This window comes from Lepidochelys olivacea (assembly GCF_965140295.1).
Source record: "Lepidochelys olivacea isolate rLepOli2 genome assembly, chromosome: 9".
In the NCBI taxonomy this organism is placed as follows: Eukaryota; Metazoa; Chordata; order Testudines; family Cheloniidae; genus Lepidochelys; species Lepidochelys olivacea.
In genome coordinates this window covers 91,275,067-91,292,324 of record NC_140419.1, presented here as the reverse complement: position 1 = coordinate 91,292,324, position 17,258 = coordinate 91,275,067, and the positions used below count along the sequence as shown (strand labels likewise).

The 17,258-nt window shown below is 41.1% G+C and overlaps 1 protein-coding gene across 1 annotated transcript in view; it reads right to left on the bottom strand.

Moving 5' to 3' along the window:
- Nucleotides 1-17,258, bottom strand: part of NRK (Nik related kinase) — a 120,965-nt gene that overhangs the window by 42,152 nt on the left and 61,555 nt on the right. Inside the window, exons 9-15 of the mRNA XM_084639819.1 lie at nt 17,094-17,172; nt 15,742-15,917; nt 13,612-13,684; nt 12,968-13,175; nt 11,890-12,054; nt 10,162-10,326; nt 5,714-5,866 (exon numbers count right to left, since the gene is read on the bottom strand). Of these exons, the coding sequence (XP_084495945.1) occupies nt 5,714-5,866; nt 10,162-10,326; nt 11,890-12,054; nt 12,968-13,175; nt 13,612-13,684; nt 15,742-15,917; nt 17,094-17,172 (1,019 nt within the window). The remainder of the gene's footprint in view (nt 1-5,713; nt 5,867-10,161; nt 10,327-11,889; nt 12,055-12,967; nt 13,176-13,611; nt 13,685-15,741; nt 15,918-17,093; nt 17,173-17,258) is intronic.

The following is a 17,258-nucleotide window of genomic DNA, read 5'->3' as shown; positions in this document are numbered from 1 at the left end:
GGACCACTGGCACATGAACACAGTCTCATTTATCTTCACCTTTGTAAAGGAATTTATTTATTTTCAGGATGTGTGTGTGTGTGTGTGGGGGGGATAATGGGTACCATAAAATATATTGCTAGTAAAAATTTCTTATACTTCACATTTGTCCTAAAAAAAACCCCCAACCCAAAGAAGCTAATATTTCATTAGTAGTACATGGCCAACTGCATAACTGGATGGTATAAACCATATGCTGCAAATCAAACAGATTTCAAAATGAATATTTCATGGAAGAATTAATTTCCAGTATGCATGTTGCATATAAAGCAGTCAAATACTCCTATTTTCAGAGTTAAGTATTGCAAATGTGTTCCCCAAAATGTAACCAACAGTTTTTCCCAAGAGCTGTACAAATTAAAGATGAGACCAAGCCCTGAGTCAGATTTGAAACAATAATTTCACCAAAGCTCAGGGATAGTCAAATCAAGGGGTGCCAATTTGGGCCCATGTCTGTTTAAAAAAAGCACCCTGATAAAAGCAGGTTGTTGTATTTAACCAGCAGCTGGCCTGAACTGGCAGGAAAATATTCTCACACGTGCTCTTCATTCCAAATGAAAGAACGTTTAAAAACTTAAAAACTCAAACTTTCAAAAGAAAGAAACTTTCAAAAGAAAACTTTCAAATACCCAGCATTTGCTACTTAAGGTTTCTGGCTAAGAAATAAAATCCTTTTGAGTGACGGGATAGCTCAGTGGTTTGAGCATTGGCCTGCTAAACCCAGGGTTGTGAGTTCAATCCTTGAGGGGGCCATTTAGGGATCTGGGGCAAAAACTGGGGATTGGTCCTGCTTTAAGCAGGGGGTTGGACTAGATGATCTCCTGAGGTCCCTTCCAACCCTGATATTCTATGATTCTATTAATCTAGCTCCGCAGTATAACTAGACTCATTCATGGGGTGAAAGAAGCCAGAAAAGTCCACTGTGATGATCGTCTCTGAAAAGAGCAAGCTTCTTTGATTCAAGAAAAGAATAAGGGAAAATATATGGCAATGGTGTTGTATGAGCTGGGTCCATCCAGAGGAATTTCTATGTGGCAATCCAGTTGGCGTTGCTAGTAATATCAGAGAGATGCCTGCAGCTATAATCTCTCATGTTGTTATCCTGTCAGATCTCACATGCTAAGCATGGCAGGAGCACTCCAGAGAACATCTAGGGACTGCAGGAAGTGGTATTAGTTATTCATTAGTTGACATTCTTCCTTCTGAATCAGGACTGAAGCAATGCCCAAGCATGCTAACATCTTGCTGCCTCCTTTCAAGGTACCTCCTTTCAAAAGCACCATAAAACCAGGATCACTTCCAGGCCTTAAAGATACCATTGCAATGTTTAATAAGAATAAAGGTACTGAACCTGTGTCCAAACCAAATTACATGTTGCCTGCTTAAAATCCCTCTGTGCATTCAGTGGGAACTTCCTGTCCCAAATTGCTACCGTGTGTCGCTATGCTCTGTTAAACAGCTGCTGTGGTTCATTCCAGAGGTAGCTGCTGTTCAATGAGTGAAGTTTCTTTATACATTTTTTCTTTACAATACCTCAGAGTGGTATTTTACTGATTAATTAATTGAAGTCAGTAAAAATGTTTAAAATGCTCAGTAGAAAGATACTATAAACAGGTGATGATTGTTTACTTAATATTTCATTAATTTTCAATACTGTAATTTATATAAAAAATACAAGTAAAACAAATAACTAAGAACTAGGCACAGAATTTCAGAAACATAACGTATTATGATTCTGAAGTCTATATAACCCATCCTGGACTACTTTATGGGAACAATAGGGCCTCATTAAGATTCCTTAACAAATATTGAAAGGAACAAAGTATAAAAGAAAAGAAAAATAAGCTAATCCCAGTTTATACTTTCCAGGCTGGGATGGGAAAACCAGATGCAGGACACAGTTTTATCTATTTCATCTGCTTAGAGATTCAAGGTGCTTTATCTCAGTTTTGGGAGCAAACAGCTTTATAAGCATTTAGAACATTTAATGGTCTATTTTTCCAGTTTGTGTTCTAAAAAAAATAACTTTTTTGCCCAACATGATTGCCACTAATAATAGTTTTTATTTACCAAAATTATCTGTGGCTGCAAGGTGTTCCCTCAAGTGGCTTAACCTGGGGATAGGTATGGGTTTTATAGGAACTATGTTATCAATACACAGGAATATTTTTCTCCATCTTCTCCTAGGCCCTGATGCAACAAAGTACTTAAGTGTGTGCAAAAATTTAAGCATGCGAGCAGTTCTGTTGACATCGAGGGGACTACTCCTATGCTTAAAATTAGGCACATGCCTAACTGCTTTGCTGAATCAGGGCCCCAGTGACTGGACAAATCCAACCAGGTGCTCTATGGGTGAAGTCTATTCCTGTGCAGATAGCCAGCCCAAGGCTAACATAGAATTCAGGTCCCACTTATGAGTGAAACTCTGGCCCCACTGAAGTCTAAGGGAGTTTTGCCACTGACTTCAATTACACTCTATAAATCAAAAGCAGTGGAACCCTGGGGTATTGGAGATAACTACATCTCCTTGTGTTTGTCTGAACGAATCATTTTTACAAGGAAAGCTCTGTTGATGATTTTGAATTAAACAGAGCTCAATCGCATTGTGTTTTTATTATAAGCACAAGTGAGGGCATCCCACCCACTCCTAATCCCCGAGGCTTCCCTGTGGGTTTCAGAAAGATGCCCTGGGACCAAAGAATGGATCCTAACTGAGTTGAGGTAATGGGCTCTTTTCTGCATGGGAATTATGACAGAAGAGGACACAACACACAGCAGGCCATGCTTGTTTGAAAAAGATTCCAGAGGGGGAGTACAAGACAACTGGATTGCTTTGTGAGGACACCCCTAATATCATTTTGGCATGCATCCACAGGCATTCCTGGATGCTGTCCACATGTTGTCATAGGATGGCCTAAAGAAGGGAATTTTTTTTAAAATTACTTGTATCTTTGTTGCAGAGCTTGGATCAATTCATGATTTAATGCATAGCTGATTATTTTAATACAGCCAGCTTTCTGGTTCTAATTTAGCAAAAAAGTAGGACATTAATAATGTTCTATAAATTTTAATGTGTACAACTGAGAAAATATATCCAACAAATCCTTACAGGTGAACCACAAAGCCAATGAAAACTGAGTTCATCACAGATTTGTGTGCTACATCTTTCCATTAGCCTGGCTGTGGGAAACAGTGAGAAGGGAAATATGTGGATTTTTTAAATATAAGTCTCAGGCACCATGAAATTCTGAAGATAACCCAGAATGCATCACAGATAACCATGGGGCTCGATTCACCGCAGCCTTGCACCTAATCATATGCAAAGTGAGTGAAGACTGGGTGGAAAATGTAATCACTAGGGTCCGGTAATGTTTTGCAGCCCCATTGCATGGGTGAAGAGGACTACACAAGGTGCAAGGCACTTCCAAATCAGGCTCTCTACATCTTCATGGCTGTGATGAGATTTCTTCTTTAATCATTCAGATACAGATTCAGCAAACCATTAAGTGTCACTTGATCTTACGGAGTCTGAACTATGACAACATGCAGCCGCTGCTCTGACCTTTCAAAGCCTGGATAGTGGTACTTCAACACACACATCTGGGATTCATTTAGTTTTCGTATTAGTTTTACAGTTTACTTTTAAGTCAATGGTATTATATTTTGAGAAACAAATGAGCTCTACCCCTCTATACTTAGTTTTACCAGTCTTTGTCTCCGAGTCTTGTAAGCTGCAGATGACTGACTGGTCTCTGAGCCATCTTATACCATAAGCACACACGGCAAGAATGCATCGGTTCATTCCACCTTGCCGCAAAATGCTAAGTTACAGTGTGTACATTCATATGATTCACAAAAGGAATGAAAACACAAAACTCATTTTCTTCTTGAGACTAACTGCAAAACTAAATGTTTCTGATGTGGCCATTTCAAGAGAAGGATTCTTACACAGTATGTTTTCAAACATGCTTTTTGGAAACCATGTCTAGATATAATTTTTGCCTTTTGATACAGGAATCTTTAAGCCTACTTCCAGTTTTAGGACAGTTACATTAGTAACCAGAGTCTAATAGCAGAGATTTGGGCAACTCACATGGGGCAGAAGCTGTAAGGATCGGAGTGAAAAATAGGTATATGGATAAGTGTCAAGTGAACAAGGAAGGAAAAATCAAAAGCATCATGGAAAAGTTCCAGCAATGGTTCCTGGCCAAGCAAAGTGAAGTAGAGCGTGGAATACAACCTGAGAGGGGAGGGAAAAGAGAATGAATTGTGCCTAAGTTGGTCTCACGCTTTAAGAAAAACTGTTGGTAATAGCTCACCTTAAGTGATCACTCTGGTTACAGTGTGCATGGTAACACCCATTGTTTCATGTTCTCTGGGTATATCAATCTCCCTGTATTTTCCACTGCATGCATCCGATGAAGTGAGCTGTAGCTCACGAAAGCTTATGCTCAAATAAATTGGTTAGTCTCTAAGGTGCCACAAGTACTCCTTTTCTTTTTGCGAATACAGACTAACAGGGCTTCTACTCTGGAACCTATCTTAATTTGAGAAGACTTTCACGGTTCTGAGGGTCAAAAAATGATTCTGGAAATTGTGAAACCCTCTGCAGTAGTGGAAAGTGGCAGCTTCTTGGTGCCCTTTAGAACCGGGGTTCTGGGCCTGGGAAGAACCTGTATGCATGTGTGGTGTCCCAGTGAATGGAACTATACTAACTATCCTCTAGGTGTGAAGGTGTAAGGCTTCAGTGGAGGCAGCTGGTGTCCCAGTTGGCTCCCTGGAGATTTTAGGGGATTTATAAGGCTTGTAGGTCAAATCCCCTACTTCTTCCAGGGTGAGGCAAATCTTTGGCCAATGATGGAAGAACACAGAGGAAACTCAGCAAAAGGAACTCCACAGATCTTCCAGGTGCCACACGGGAGCAAAATCTGACCCTACATTGATAACTATTCCTCATTCCACCTCCGTGTGCTTTCAGAATATTTAACAAGGTTGGCAACAATTTCGCCAGTGTCAAGGCCTTCAGGTATTCCCTGCCTTTTTCACTTATTATGTAAAGTGTCATTTACCTTTCTGGTGCTATGTAAAAAATACAGAATAAAATCCTTCCATAGGAAATAAAACAGCATAGTTGGTTCAGGCTTTTTGTGACACATGTAAGGGCTTGGCTACACTTATATTTTATAGCTCTCTAACTTGCTGGCTCAGGGGAGGTCAAAAATCACGCCCCTGAGCACAGCAAGTCTGAGCGCTTTAACGCACTAGTGTGGACAGGCTCCCAGCGCTCGGAGTTTTCCCCTCGTGGACCACACTCACACTTCAAAGGGCTGCTGTGGGATTACTCCCGCGGCAGCGCTTTGAAGTTTTTAGTGTAGACGTAGCCTAAGCGTGACATCAGAGACTCCCTGCCGCCAGGCATCAACGTATCTGAAATTAACTGTTATCTAGCCCTAATCTGCAGCGCCTGCATACAATCCCATTTATAATTCAGCAGGAAAGGATGGCATCAACAAATTCTTAGGGCTAGACTGTCACAGCCCTTAGTCAGCTGTGCCGGGGGGTCAGAGGGAGGAAGGGCTCTTTTACCTCCTCTGCCGAGACGGCAATTGACTTGAGTGAGGCCATGATGTCACCCCGGGTTTTACACACTGCACATGGAACAATGATACTTCACCTGTGCTACCACTGCTCTTTGCAAAGCTGGGGTGCAAGGACTAGAACTACTGCCAGAACCTAGTCTAGTGTGCGGGGCGGCTTCGTGTCCAAGAACGGCTGCCCAGTCGAGAGGAGTCTGTAGCCCATCATTTTTCTTCTTTCTGTCCTCGGCCTGAAAACAAGAAATGAAATCAGACCCATTGCAGACGACAGCCTCAGTCCTGCCATCAGGTCCCTGTGGGTACACCCTGATGTCCGTGCAGACCCACTTTGACGAGACTCCGTGCGGGTGTGAGATCTGCCCATGTGGATTCAAGTGAAGGATCAATACCTATACATTCTCCCTAATTTGAACCTCACCTTTTCCATGAAGCTTCCAATCTGCAAGAAAACTCACTGCAGCATGATACTGCCAAGTAAAAGCCTCAACTGTGAGGTGCCTGGATTGCAATTTTGTTTTCTTTCATGCCACCCAATGTATTATTCGTTGAGATCTCATAGGAGGAGGGAGACCTTTCCTTATGTCTTCAACAGGGTTTTTAAAATCTACATTGAATTTCCTCCTCCCTCTTCCCCCGCAATGTGTGGTCTGCTGCACCTGTTCCTTCTGCTCCTGGTGTATAGTCACCTGACCCGATAAAGCAGACATTACTTACAGGTGGTTTTCTGCATTAAAATACGTGATAGCATTTTATATTGTTTGGAATATTAACCACGCCACGTAAATTTGGCAGATGAAAATGCCCTAAACTGTACAAAGATCATTTCATTTCCAAAGGCCCTGCTCACTACAAAATTGCTTTCCCACAGTTTTGACCCTACGGCTCTTTCTGGTTTTACTCAACAGGACTAATTCCTGTTTACTAATTCTTTAGTGTAAACCTTTCGATTTTTGTCTGATTTAGAAGGATAGGAACAGTTTTACAGAGCTACCCAGAGATTAATGCTAACTCATTTCTAGCTATCGGTGTCTAAATATTTTATTTTATGTAGATAGTTTTTTTTAATGCACCCATCACTGTATCTGGGTGCTTATGCCTATGTTAGGAAGGGCATTAACACTGTTGGGAACATATTCTAGGAACCTGCTGATGACCTGTGATGGAGAATGATTCCCACTAGTTTCACAGACCTGTATTGGAAAAGGCACTTCATTAAAACAAACAAACTCCCAAAGTATACCAAGAACTTTGGGAGAAATTCTGGCTTGACTGATGCCAATGGCATCACTCCCATTGACTGCAGTGGGGCTAGGTTTTCACCCTTTGTATCCTCTCTCAGTAAAAGACAAGTGCCCCCCTCCCCTCCCAGTCACTAGCAAGGAAAAATGAAAATATTAAAGTATTTTGGACTGTGACGGGTTGCCCCCCTTTAAGGTGCCACCTGATGTACTGGGATACCACTGAGCCCACCTGTTCCACCAGCCTGGGCCCTCTTTACCCTGTCTAGCCAGGCTCTTAAGCCTCCTCTAGCACACACAGGCAGGGCTACACCCAGCTGCAGACAGACCCAAAGTATATTGTCTTGCGCTGTAATTTAGCCGCGACCATGAACTGGTTCGAAGACAGTCTCCCCTTTTTACAGCTAAGCGAATGAATTCTCAAGGGTAGCTTCCGTGGTCATGAAGAACAATTTTTTTTAATTCTCTCAACTCAGCTGTAGAGCCAGTGAGGCTTGGGCATGAATGTCTGCCAACCGTCATTTAACCAAATCTCATAAAAGTACTAATGAACGTAAATTCGACTTCTGCAGAACAAGCTCTGGAAGAGGGAGTAACCTCTGTCAGAAGTCATCTTTTTGTAGTGCAGAAGTTAGCAGCTCTTTGGATAAGAAAGCAGGAGAAAGATCGATACAACTGATAAGTTCGATGAGACCTAATTTTTAGAGAGGTTCAAAACATTTTGACTTTTTTTTAAAAGACGACATACAAAAAGTTGAACTGAAAAGCAACTGGCTTTTTTCCCAAAATTTGACAAAAAAAAATATTTTGCCACTGATCAGTGGCACTGATTTTTATTTAGCTGGGAGACCCTGCAATTCTTTTCCAACCAGGTTTTCAGCAAAATAGTGATGTACAAATGTGATTAAATATAATCTATCATCAAAAATAGAATAAATAAATGGCTGCAGTATGGTACAGTGAACACAAGAGACCATTAGTACTGGTGAAGAAATTGCATATTTATCTGATTTCCCTTATCTTTTTTCCTCAGTGCCGCATATTTCCAGATGAGTCCAGCTATGCACAACTGATAATGTCAGGATTCAATATTTAGCTTAAAATTTAACAGGAACCATATGAACTAAATTCTACAATACATTTTATTCAAGTACAAAGAGGTCACTTATGGAATACATGCCAAAACCAGATGAATATTTGAGTTGACATTTTGCTGTAGATTTTTCCCTTGGCTATCGCAAAAAGAAAGTGAAATAGGCTCAACAGAGATGCATTTCTTCCCCCACCCCTGAGAAAGTTGAGCAGAAACACAACATTTTCATTGACTCTTGTAGGTACATATTTAGTAAATAGCTGGCTTCTCTCTCTGTGGGCCCAACCTGCTGACACAGCCTTGGCTAGGTTTCCAAAACAAACATTGACTTCCAAAAAAGCTAATTCCAATGTCACTAAATTATTTATTTACTTACTTAATGCAATAAACCTCTTGGAGAGGAGACATTTGTTTTTGATAGCTAAGTTGCGCTTCAAACAGAATTATGCATTCTTCTGTTTTCACAAACAGCTACTGTAATAACACGCTTAGGCGTTTTGTTTCCCTAAACTGATTTCATATCATTGCTTGGTTTTGTTGCAGTATTAAAATGTATCATTTCAAAAGTCTAGCAAAATAGTTCATTTAATTTATCATCAACAGAGGAAATTCCATCTTGTGAACATCTGCAGATCTCTTAATCTAAAGCTCTTACACTGATAACGTCAGAGTTCACCCGTTTAGATACTGAAGCAAAGTATGCTTATCAGCATTCTGCTTTCCTTAGACACACACACACACACACACACACAGTTTTTCACAAAGCCTTTACTCAGGTATTTTGGAGGGTGCTTTGCTAGAAATATCACCCAGACTGTTCACGCCCCATACTTTACACATCCACAGCAAACGTGTGGGGCATGATCCTGCAAGATGCGAGCAAACTGCTCCCAACCCAGCAAAGCACTTCAGTACATGCTTAACTTTAATCATGTTGTAGTTCCACTGGCTGCTGGATTGAGCCCCTAGCTGGGAAGTTTAAAAAAGAGAAAAGGGGCTAAAAATGATGGGATATTAGATACAGTAAGAGAAGCAAAGGAGCTTTGGCTCCATGACAAGATGGCACGATACAAACTATCAGTAGGATATACATAGAAAGAATCCATTTTGTGGGCAAAACCCTTTTTTGAAGCAGCAAAAGGAACTGAAGCTCTGTCTAAAGTAAGTCACTGACTACATGGTCATGCGTTATCCACCAAATCTAAACTTATTAGGTAAAGAGACAAAGTGGTAGAGGGTACTATCTTTTTTTGGGTCCATTTCTGTTGGTGAAATAGACAAGATTTTGAGCTACACACCTCTTTTTCAGGTCTGGAAGAGCTCGGTGTAGCTTGAAAGCTTGTCTCTCTAACAGAAGTAGGCCCAATAAAAGACATTACCTCACCCACGTTGTGTCTCTAATATTCTGGGACCAACACGTCTACAACACTGCAAATAACTAACTAAAGATCTTTAAGTACAGTGAGTGGCAAAGGATGTCACATTGCTTGTTCATTGACTACAGGAATCTAGAGACCTGTGCTGGGTTTAAATTACAGAGGAAAAAATGTTTGTGAATCTGAACTAGTTTTCACAAAAAGAACAGGAGTACTTGTGGCACCTTAGAGACTAACCAATTTATTTGAGCATAAGCTTTCGTGAGCTACAGCTCACTTCATCGGATGCATGAACATCTTCCTGTAGCTCACGAAAGCTTATGCTCAAATAAATTGGTTAGTCTCTAAGGTGCCACAAGTCTTCCTGTTCTTTTTGCGGATACAGACTAACAACGCTGCTACTCTGAAACCTGAACTAGTTTTGCAAACCTAAAATCAGTCTCAGAGGTTCACCAAATCTCATACGCCACAAGTTTCATTCATCCCTCGTCGGAAGGCAAGGACATGACAGAGAGAGAAAGTAGACTGGTTACATGCCATTGCAGAATGTGGCCAAACTGGCTATGTGGAAGGATCTCACTTTTTTTCTCTCCTTCATCAAATCCACTTTGATTTGGAGTAGAAGTAACGGAGACAAAACCTGTACTCTATGGAGAGGTGGTAGCCAATCAGGCTTCACTGCGATATACAGTGCCTGGGAAAAAACACACCTTTGCCCAGATTTGGGTTAAGGTTTATCCAAAAGACCAGTCAATTCCCTTCCTCTGAGTTACCTGCACATCACAAAATGTAACTGTAACAATCTGTTATGTGGGTACCTCTTTGCTTGTACTGCTTGGCGGAGGCTGTGATGCTGAACTTGAGCTCTTTGGAAGCTCTTTCTTCTTTTGCTTGTGGTCGTGCTGAAGAGACAGCAGTTGGGTCTGATCTTTGGGGAGAGTCCGATGTAACTTCTTATTGTGTTGCACTTCTTCCATCTTTTTCTAAAAACAAGTCGGTATTAACAATTTTCACTTTTTAAACATTCCTACTGGGATTCTTAAAGGGGCTCACATGAGCTGTATTTCAGTAGGAGTCGGGTGCCCATCTTTCTTAGGTCCCCTTTGAAAATGGCTAGAATCTTGGCTCTTGTGAACCAAAACTTTCTGAATTTGCATTTAATAGAAGTATAGCCTAAAACAATAACAAAAAAGCCCCTCTGCCAGCTCCAAAGTGTTCTCTTAATATTTTTCATTGGTGCCTTTCTAATACTCTTATGACTTTTCCAAAAGCCTGTGGCTTTATTGAACATTATAGTTTTGAAGGATTCCATGTTTCCAATTCCATATAAGCAATTCACCTGTGAAAACACTGTGGCCAAAATGCTAGAATTTGCATCTGTTACAAGATCTAGGTGGTGAAAATATTTCCATTTCAATTTCATTTAGTGAGGGAGAAAGTGGGGTTGGTTATATTCAGAAGGAAAATAAAGGAGCTGGGGATTTACATTAAAGATGGGCTGATGTTTGTGGGAAGCATACAGGATTACTATATTTTTCAATCAAGTCAAAAGTAATTGACTGGGATTATTTTAATTTTAATTGCGTACCATACATCATATGGTTTCTTGGGTATACAAGTTCAGTAACTTATTCATAAAGTGTGTGGGGAGGTGTTTCCTGGACCTTCTTTTCCAGGAGGACAAGATGAAATAGGAGACAGAAGACAGATGCCCCAAACCCATCTCATGTACGTTGTGCTCAGAGGGATCAGATGGATCTGCATTGTATTCCATTTCCATCCTTTGACTGTTTTACGTAATCATCACTTTCTACTTTACTTTCAAGGAACAGAAGAAATATCCCAGTTCTGATGCTTTCTGACAGTACCCTACTGTACGTGTTAAGACTTCCAAATTTTCTGACTTTACTGGGAAATATAATCCAGTCTAAATCAACAGGAAATGCAGATAAAGAAATGGCCAGATTTGCACTGCTCACACAGAAGCTGGAAAGCTGCCACAGTGGGGCAGGTACATCCTTTTATGTAGAGAGGTCCCCAGATGTATGCCAGATTTGGCATATACCACCCTCTCTTGGCCTTCCCCAGCATGAAATGTACGTGGGAGCTGGGGGCAGGAGGGTGCTGTGCTCCAGTCATCCCAGGCCAGGGCACAGCCTCGATGGGGACATTCTTAGTAATTTTCGACATGTACCGTGGCAAAGTAGGCCTTAAGGCATGAGCTGAAGGAGAAGAGGGTAGTGGTTTTACAGACCAGTTCTGTAAGGAAGCTCTACATGTTAAGGAGCAGCATGGAAATAAGTGCAAAACTTAAGGGAGAAGAAATCTGGCATTGCTGGAGGAATGGAGATGACTCAATACAACACAAGCAGAGAGGGGCAGAGTTGCCAGGGGCTGTTAAGGTGAGGAAAAGAACCAGTAAATAAATGAAAAAAGCCCCTCTATATGGTCCTTGACCTATAGGAACAAGACTCCATTAATTAACTTAGACTTCAGCCACAGAAACAAGGAGCTGTGAATTGCATTGGTAAGTCCTAGAGTTATACCTGCTTCCTTTCTGATTTCCTCTGTCCGTCCACTTTGCACATTTCCTCGTCAACAAATCTCTTGTCATCTTCACACTTTTCATCTCTGCGCTGAACTGCCTTAATTTCTGGCCATCTCTGCTCACATTCTTGCTGCTTCCGGAGCTCTTCTTCTCTCTTCTGATGCTGAATAAGTGCCAGGGAATAGCATTGTTCATTTTAAATTTTACTTCTTTGCTTAAAGATTATTGGTAAAATATGCAATTAGCTATACACTTTTTATTCATAATTATGAGACATTCCCAACGGAGAAGGTCAAAAAACCCTATTCCTGGAGTATAATCAGTGGTGGTGTCATGTATTCTAGTATGACCCAACAGAAGTTGATGGTTGTGTTTGGTATTAAAATAACGATAAGCTTCTGGGATTATATCCTGGCCACACTGAAGTCAATGGCAGTTTTGCCATTGATAGTAATGGGACCAGGATTTAACCATTGCTGTTGGGTCAAACAAGCCTCCATCGTAGAATTCCTTATTTCAGCACATGGCATTTTGATAGGGAAGAGTTATCTGGACTGCCTAGATTTTGTTGGAGCAGACTGGTGTTTCAAAAGCATCATCTTAACTGTCCTATAATGGCTTCAGAGGCCATGAAAAGACATGACTCTGATTTAGCAACTGCAATGTAGCACCACAAAAGCAGAGTGCAATCCTATCACAGGTACCAGTGTAGTTTGGACTCACAAGTATAGACTTGAACTTGGACTATGCACAAGGGCAAGGGAATAAGAATTCCACCTCTGTTTTGCCTACCCATTCCTGGGGTCCAACCACACTGAGGTAAGTGTGGTTACACATCGACTTCCCAGAGCACATGGGCAGGGAGTTAGCAGGAAGTGGGTAGAACCTTTTCAAAAAATTGATTAATCTCAGTGGTCAGAAGCCACAAATTTCTACCAGGGTTAAAGATTCCAAACCAGCTGGTGACGGGAATTTAACAAGGCCTCTTTTTCTTTTAAAACCTATTCTTGAAATTGGCATAGTTTCGTTGGTCACTGATTGATATACGTGGATTACAAATACAAGCCATTTCCTACATCCTCCAGCCTCTTCCTCCGCTCTTTTTCTTGCTCGATTCGTTTCTGCCGCTCTGCCTGCAGCTGCTTTTTGTATTTCTCCTGGTCCTTTAGCTGCTGCTGCTGGAACTGCTGCTGTCGATGAGGGTCAGACCGATTTTTGTTCTCCTGCTGCAGCCTCAGAAATTCACGACGGAGCGTTGATTCACCAGGGATATTAACTATGGAACTGAAACAGAAGAGAAGTTTCTATAAGACTCACCATAACGTTAAAGCCGCAGAGCAAGTACAAAACGTCGCTGGGAAATGGCATGCTGCCTGTGCTAACAAATGTAAATGTTCAAATAAATCTCCACAGAATCATTCTCTGTAGGCTGGCCATGCTTCGGTATTTACTACACTACAAAATCCAGGCTGAAGCTGATTATCTGCTTCTTTGTTTGTGACATTCCCTCCCCATTGCTGGGGAATTATGAAAACAACATATTGCAGATACCTTACACTCAACATTTAGATGCAACAGCTACAAACCAGTTATGGCTAACTGGGTACCACAGAGCATTAGGGGTTAAAATATGGTAAGAAAACCCATCTGGCTGAGGAGAGGTGCCTTTGATGAAAATGCTTTGGTTAGTCCAATATTATACACAGCTAATAAAATTAACCTTGGTTCTCCTTCATCTTCATCCAGTTCATCATCTTCTTCCTCACTTCCAGTATACTCATACTCTGTTTCGTCTAAAAAAGAAAACAATACAAACCCAGATAAGGAGTATGTTACCTCCCGATACTAACCTAAGTAATGGTTCTACAAAATCACAGCAAATGACTTTAGGGTCCGATTCAGAACCCACTGAAGCCAATGAGAGGCTTGTTTTGACTTCAATGGACTTTGGATCAGGGCCCTTTATGTATCAGATTTGAAGAGTCTTAAAAGTGTAATGGAAGAAGGAAAAGAAAGAGACATCATCAGCTAGTCATTAATGGAACCCCTTATGGAAGGAGTAGATGGTTCAGGGGATTATGGATGGGTTACCAAGTTTTTCAACATTAGGTCACCCATTCAAACCCAGCTCAGGTGATCTGGGAAAGTCAATGGGAGTTGGGAAACTAACTCCTTTAGAGCCCTTTGAAAATCGCAGTCTAAAAGGTTGTTCCCATTGAGTGGTCTACATGAAATGGGTTTCATGGATCTAGTCTACTTTTCTGTAAGCAGGCGTCCACATTGGAACCAATCAGAAGAAGCCAAAAAACGGTGGCAATATCTGCAGAAGGGTGCCTCAGAACAGGATTTGAGGCACATTGGTGGGAGGGTGTTAGGGAGCTTGCATGGCCATTGCCTGCCATGCTATGCCTGTTTTGTGGATGAGCCAAGGCCTTCAGTCAATCCAGACCTAAATTCATATGAAAATTAATAAAACTAATTAAGTACAAAAGAGAAACACCTTGTTAACTGGTTAATTTGAGCGTTAGTATAAACATCTCATAAAGAAGCAAAGTTGTAAGTCTGACGTTCTTTCCAACTTTTATCACGAAGGCAGATCTTTGAAGTTTTAATTTCATCCAAACAGGGTCAGCATCTTTATTTCCAGCTGGGCACAATGTGACAGTGGGTGTCTGTAACTTTTTTTTCAAGTCACTGAAGTGTATCATGAATAGTAATTCCACAACATTGCTCCCCTTCAGGTGAGCTTTGACTATCAGTAGGAATTCCGCCCCCCATGTAATTTTCTAGCATTTATGTAATTATTACCATGAGCTTTTGCACAAGTGGCAAATGTGTAACCTTTTAATAAGTTGTTTTCCTACTCATGTTTGCTACCGTTCCAAACGCTTCGAGACCCGCAGATGACAGGTGCTATAGAATGTACCATTATTATTATTTCAGTACGTAAATTACACCTTGCGGCAGTAGTTTCATTTCAGATACAAAAATCTCATTGTGTCAAACCAGTACTTAGACTTTATACATACAGCACTTTAAATTTTCATTACACTTTACAACCAGGCTCTAATATTCAACTAATCTTCACAATGCCCTTGTGAGGTATAAAATATACAGATGGAGAAAGAGAAGTGGAGATGTTGAGTGGCTCCGTGGCTCTCTCTTTCTATGCTGCATGGCTGATACCACGCAATATATGGTCATTTATTCAAAAATCAATCATTTAGTCTAAAACAGATTCTTTTCTAAATTTTGCTTTGGAGAACAAAGTTAGAGTTTGTTTTAGTTGTTACAAACTCAGATTCTTGTTTTTGAATAAATCAGTAGGTTGAAAGCCCAGGTAGGAGTAAAACAAGGAAATGGATTTATTGATCTCTTCTGTGTGATTTAGTCACTTGGGGCCCAGATTTTCAAAAGAGCTCAGCTCCTGGCAGCTCTCATAGAGACATTTACATCCCGATTTTCAAAAGAGCTCAGCTCCTGGCAGCTCTCATAGAGACATTTACATCCCGATTTTCAAAAGAGCTCAGTGCTTAATGCATTGAACTCCTTTGAAAATCGAGACATTTATCTAGGTGATTTCATGGGAGCTGATTTCTCTTGAAAATCTGGGCCCAGCTACAAGTGCTGAACCCTTCTTAAAATTCCATTCTCGGGTCCCCTGCAATCAGCTCCATGCAGACACACACTGTGGGTGAAATCCTGCCACCACTGAAGTCACTTGCAACTTGCAAGACTTTCATTGTCTTCAGTGGGGCCAGAATTTCACTGTGTCTGCACATAGCTCCACTGCCTTTCGTAAGGCTCTGTGCAGGATGAGTGCCTATGTTTGCATTATTTTTAACCTTACCTTTCTCTCCCTTTTTCTTCCTGGTCCTGTCCAGGTGGTCTTTCAGCATGATGCGCACTTGCCGTTCATTCTGCATGTCTCGGATAAAGGAATGCTTAAGCAAAGTTTCAGTGGATGGACGATGCAAGTAATTTTTAACCAGGCAACTTTCAACAAAATTAAGAAATTTCTTGGACCTGGGGGGAAAAAACCAACAACAAACAAACAAAATCAGATGAAAATAAAATTCTGCTTAAATTTACATAGCACCTTTTACTCTGCAGGATCCCAAGTCACTGTATTTGCAAGGTTTGCTTTGGCCAGCACTAAAGCACAGCCTCCTATAGGGTGGAATACAGCAGGAGTTTTATCAGTATATCACATCACTACATGAAAGTTTAGGACACAGAGCAAGGAAGAATTCTAGGACAAATTCTGCTCACTGAGACATTACGGTGAATTTACACCAGTGTAACCGAGGGCAGAATTTCACCTCCTGTATCCAGTTGAAATAGTAGGGGAAATTTAAGGAGGCAGTAACTACCAAAATTGGATTTTGACTATAATAATAAGACTATCATCACTACACTTACAAAAAGTCCATAATGACCATACATGGCAAAGACCACAATTTTATGTCTCATCTGAAAGACAAACACAATTCTCCCTAAATTCATGCTAGGGAATGTGTTCATTCCTGATGTATCTGGATACAGTGCCACCTTCTGGCCTACCAACACTACTGCCTGCAGCACCTTGGGTTTTCCTTGGAGGTCTCCTGATAAACACTGAACAAAGCAACCCCACGTAAGCCATGTCTACATTGGAATTTCAGCCACCAGTGCAAGTCCCTAGTGTAGGCACAGTTTACACCAACGCAGTGCAATTTGTACCGGGGCAGCTTAGCTGGGTTTCAAATTGGGGTAATCTGCCCCAGTGCAGATCATGCTTCACAAACAGGAATTGTGTTTATACTTGGAACTCACATCAGTAGCTGAAAGAAACGGAGGACTTGTGGCACCTTAGAGACTAACACATTTATATGAGCATAAGCTTTCGTGAGCTACAGCTCACTTTATCAGATGCATTCAGTATCCGATGAAGTGGGCTGTAGCTCACGAAAGCTCATGCTCAAATAAATTTGTTAGTCTCTAGGGTGCCACAAGTCCTCCTTTTCTTTTTGCGGATACAGACTAACACGGCTGCTACTCTGAAACCTATCAGTAGCAGAGGGGATTATATCAGTAGCAGAAATACCAGCATAGACAAGATCTCATTTGTAAGATTTGATAAGATCACAGTCTTTGAGCTTCAGGCATCAAAAACCCACAGAAGCCTGAGGCTGCTAAAATATATTTTAAAAATATCTTTACCATTTTCTGGATTTCAGTTTTGGGGGAGGGTTTCGTGGAATGAGAAAGAGAGCTCTCATGGGATGCATATCACACAGGGCTGCAAAGGAAAACACAAGCTATTAAAAAGTACACTAAAGCAATGCCAGGTTTCCCCTGTCCTTTGATCCCTTTGACATACCTAGG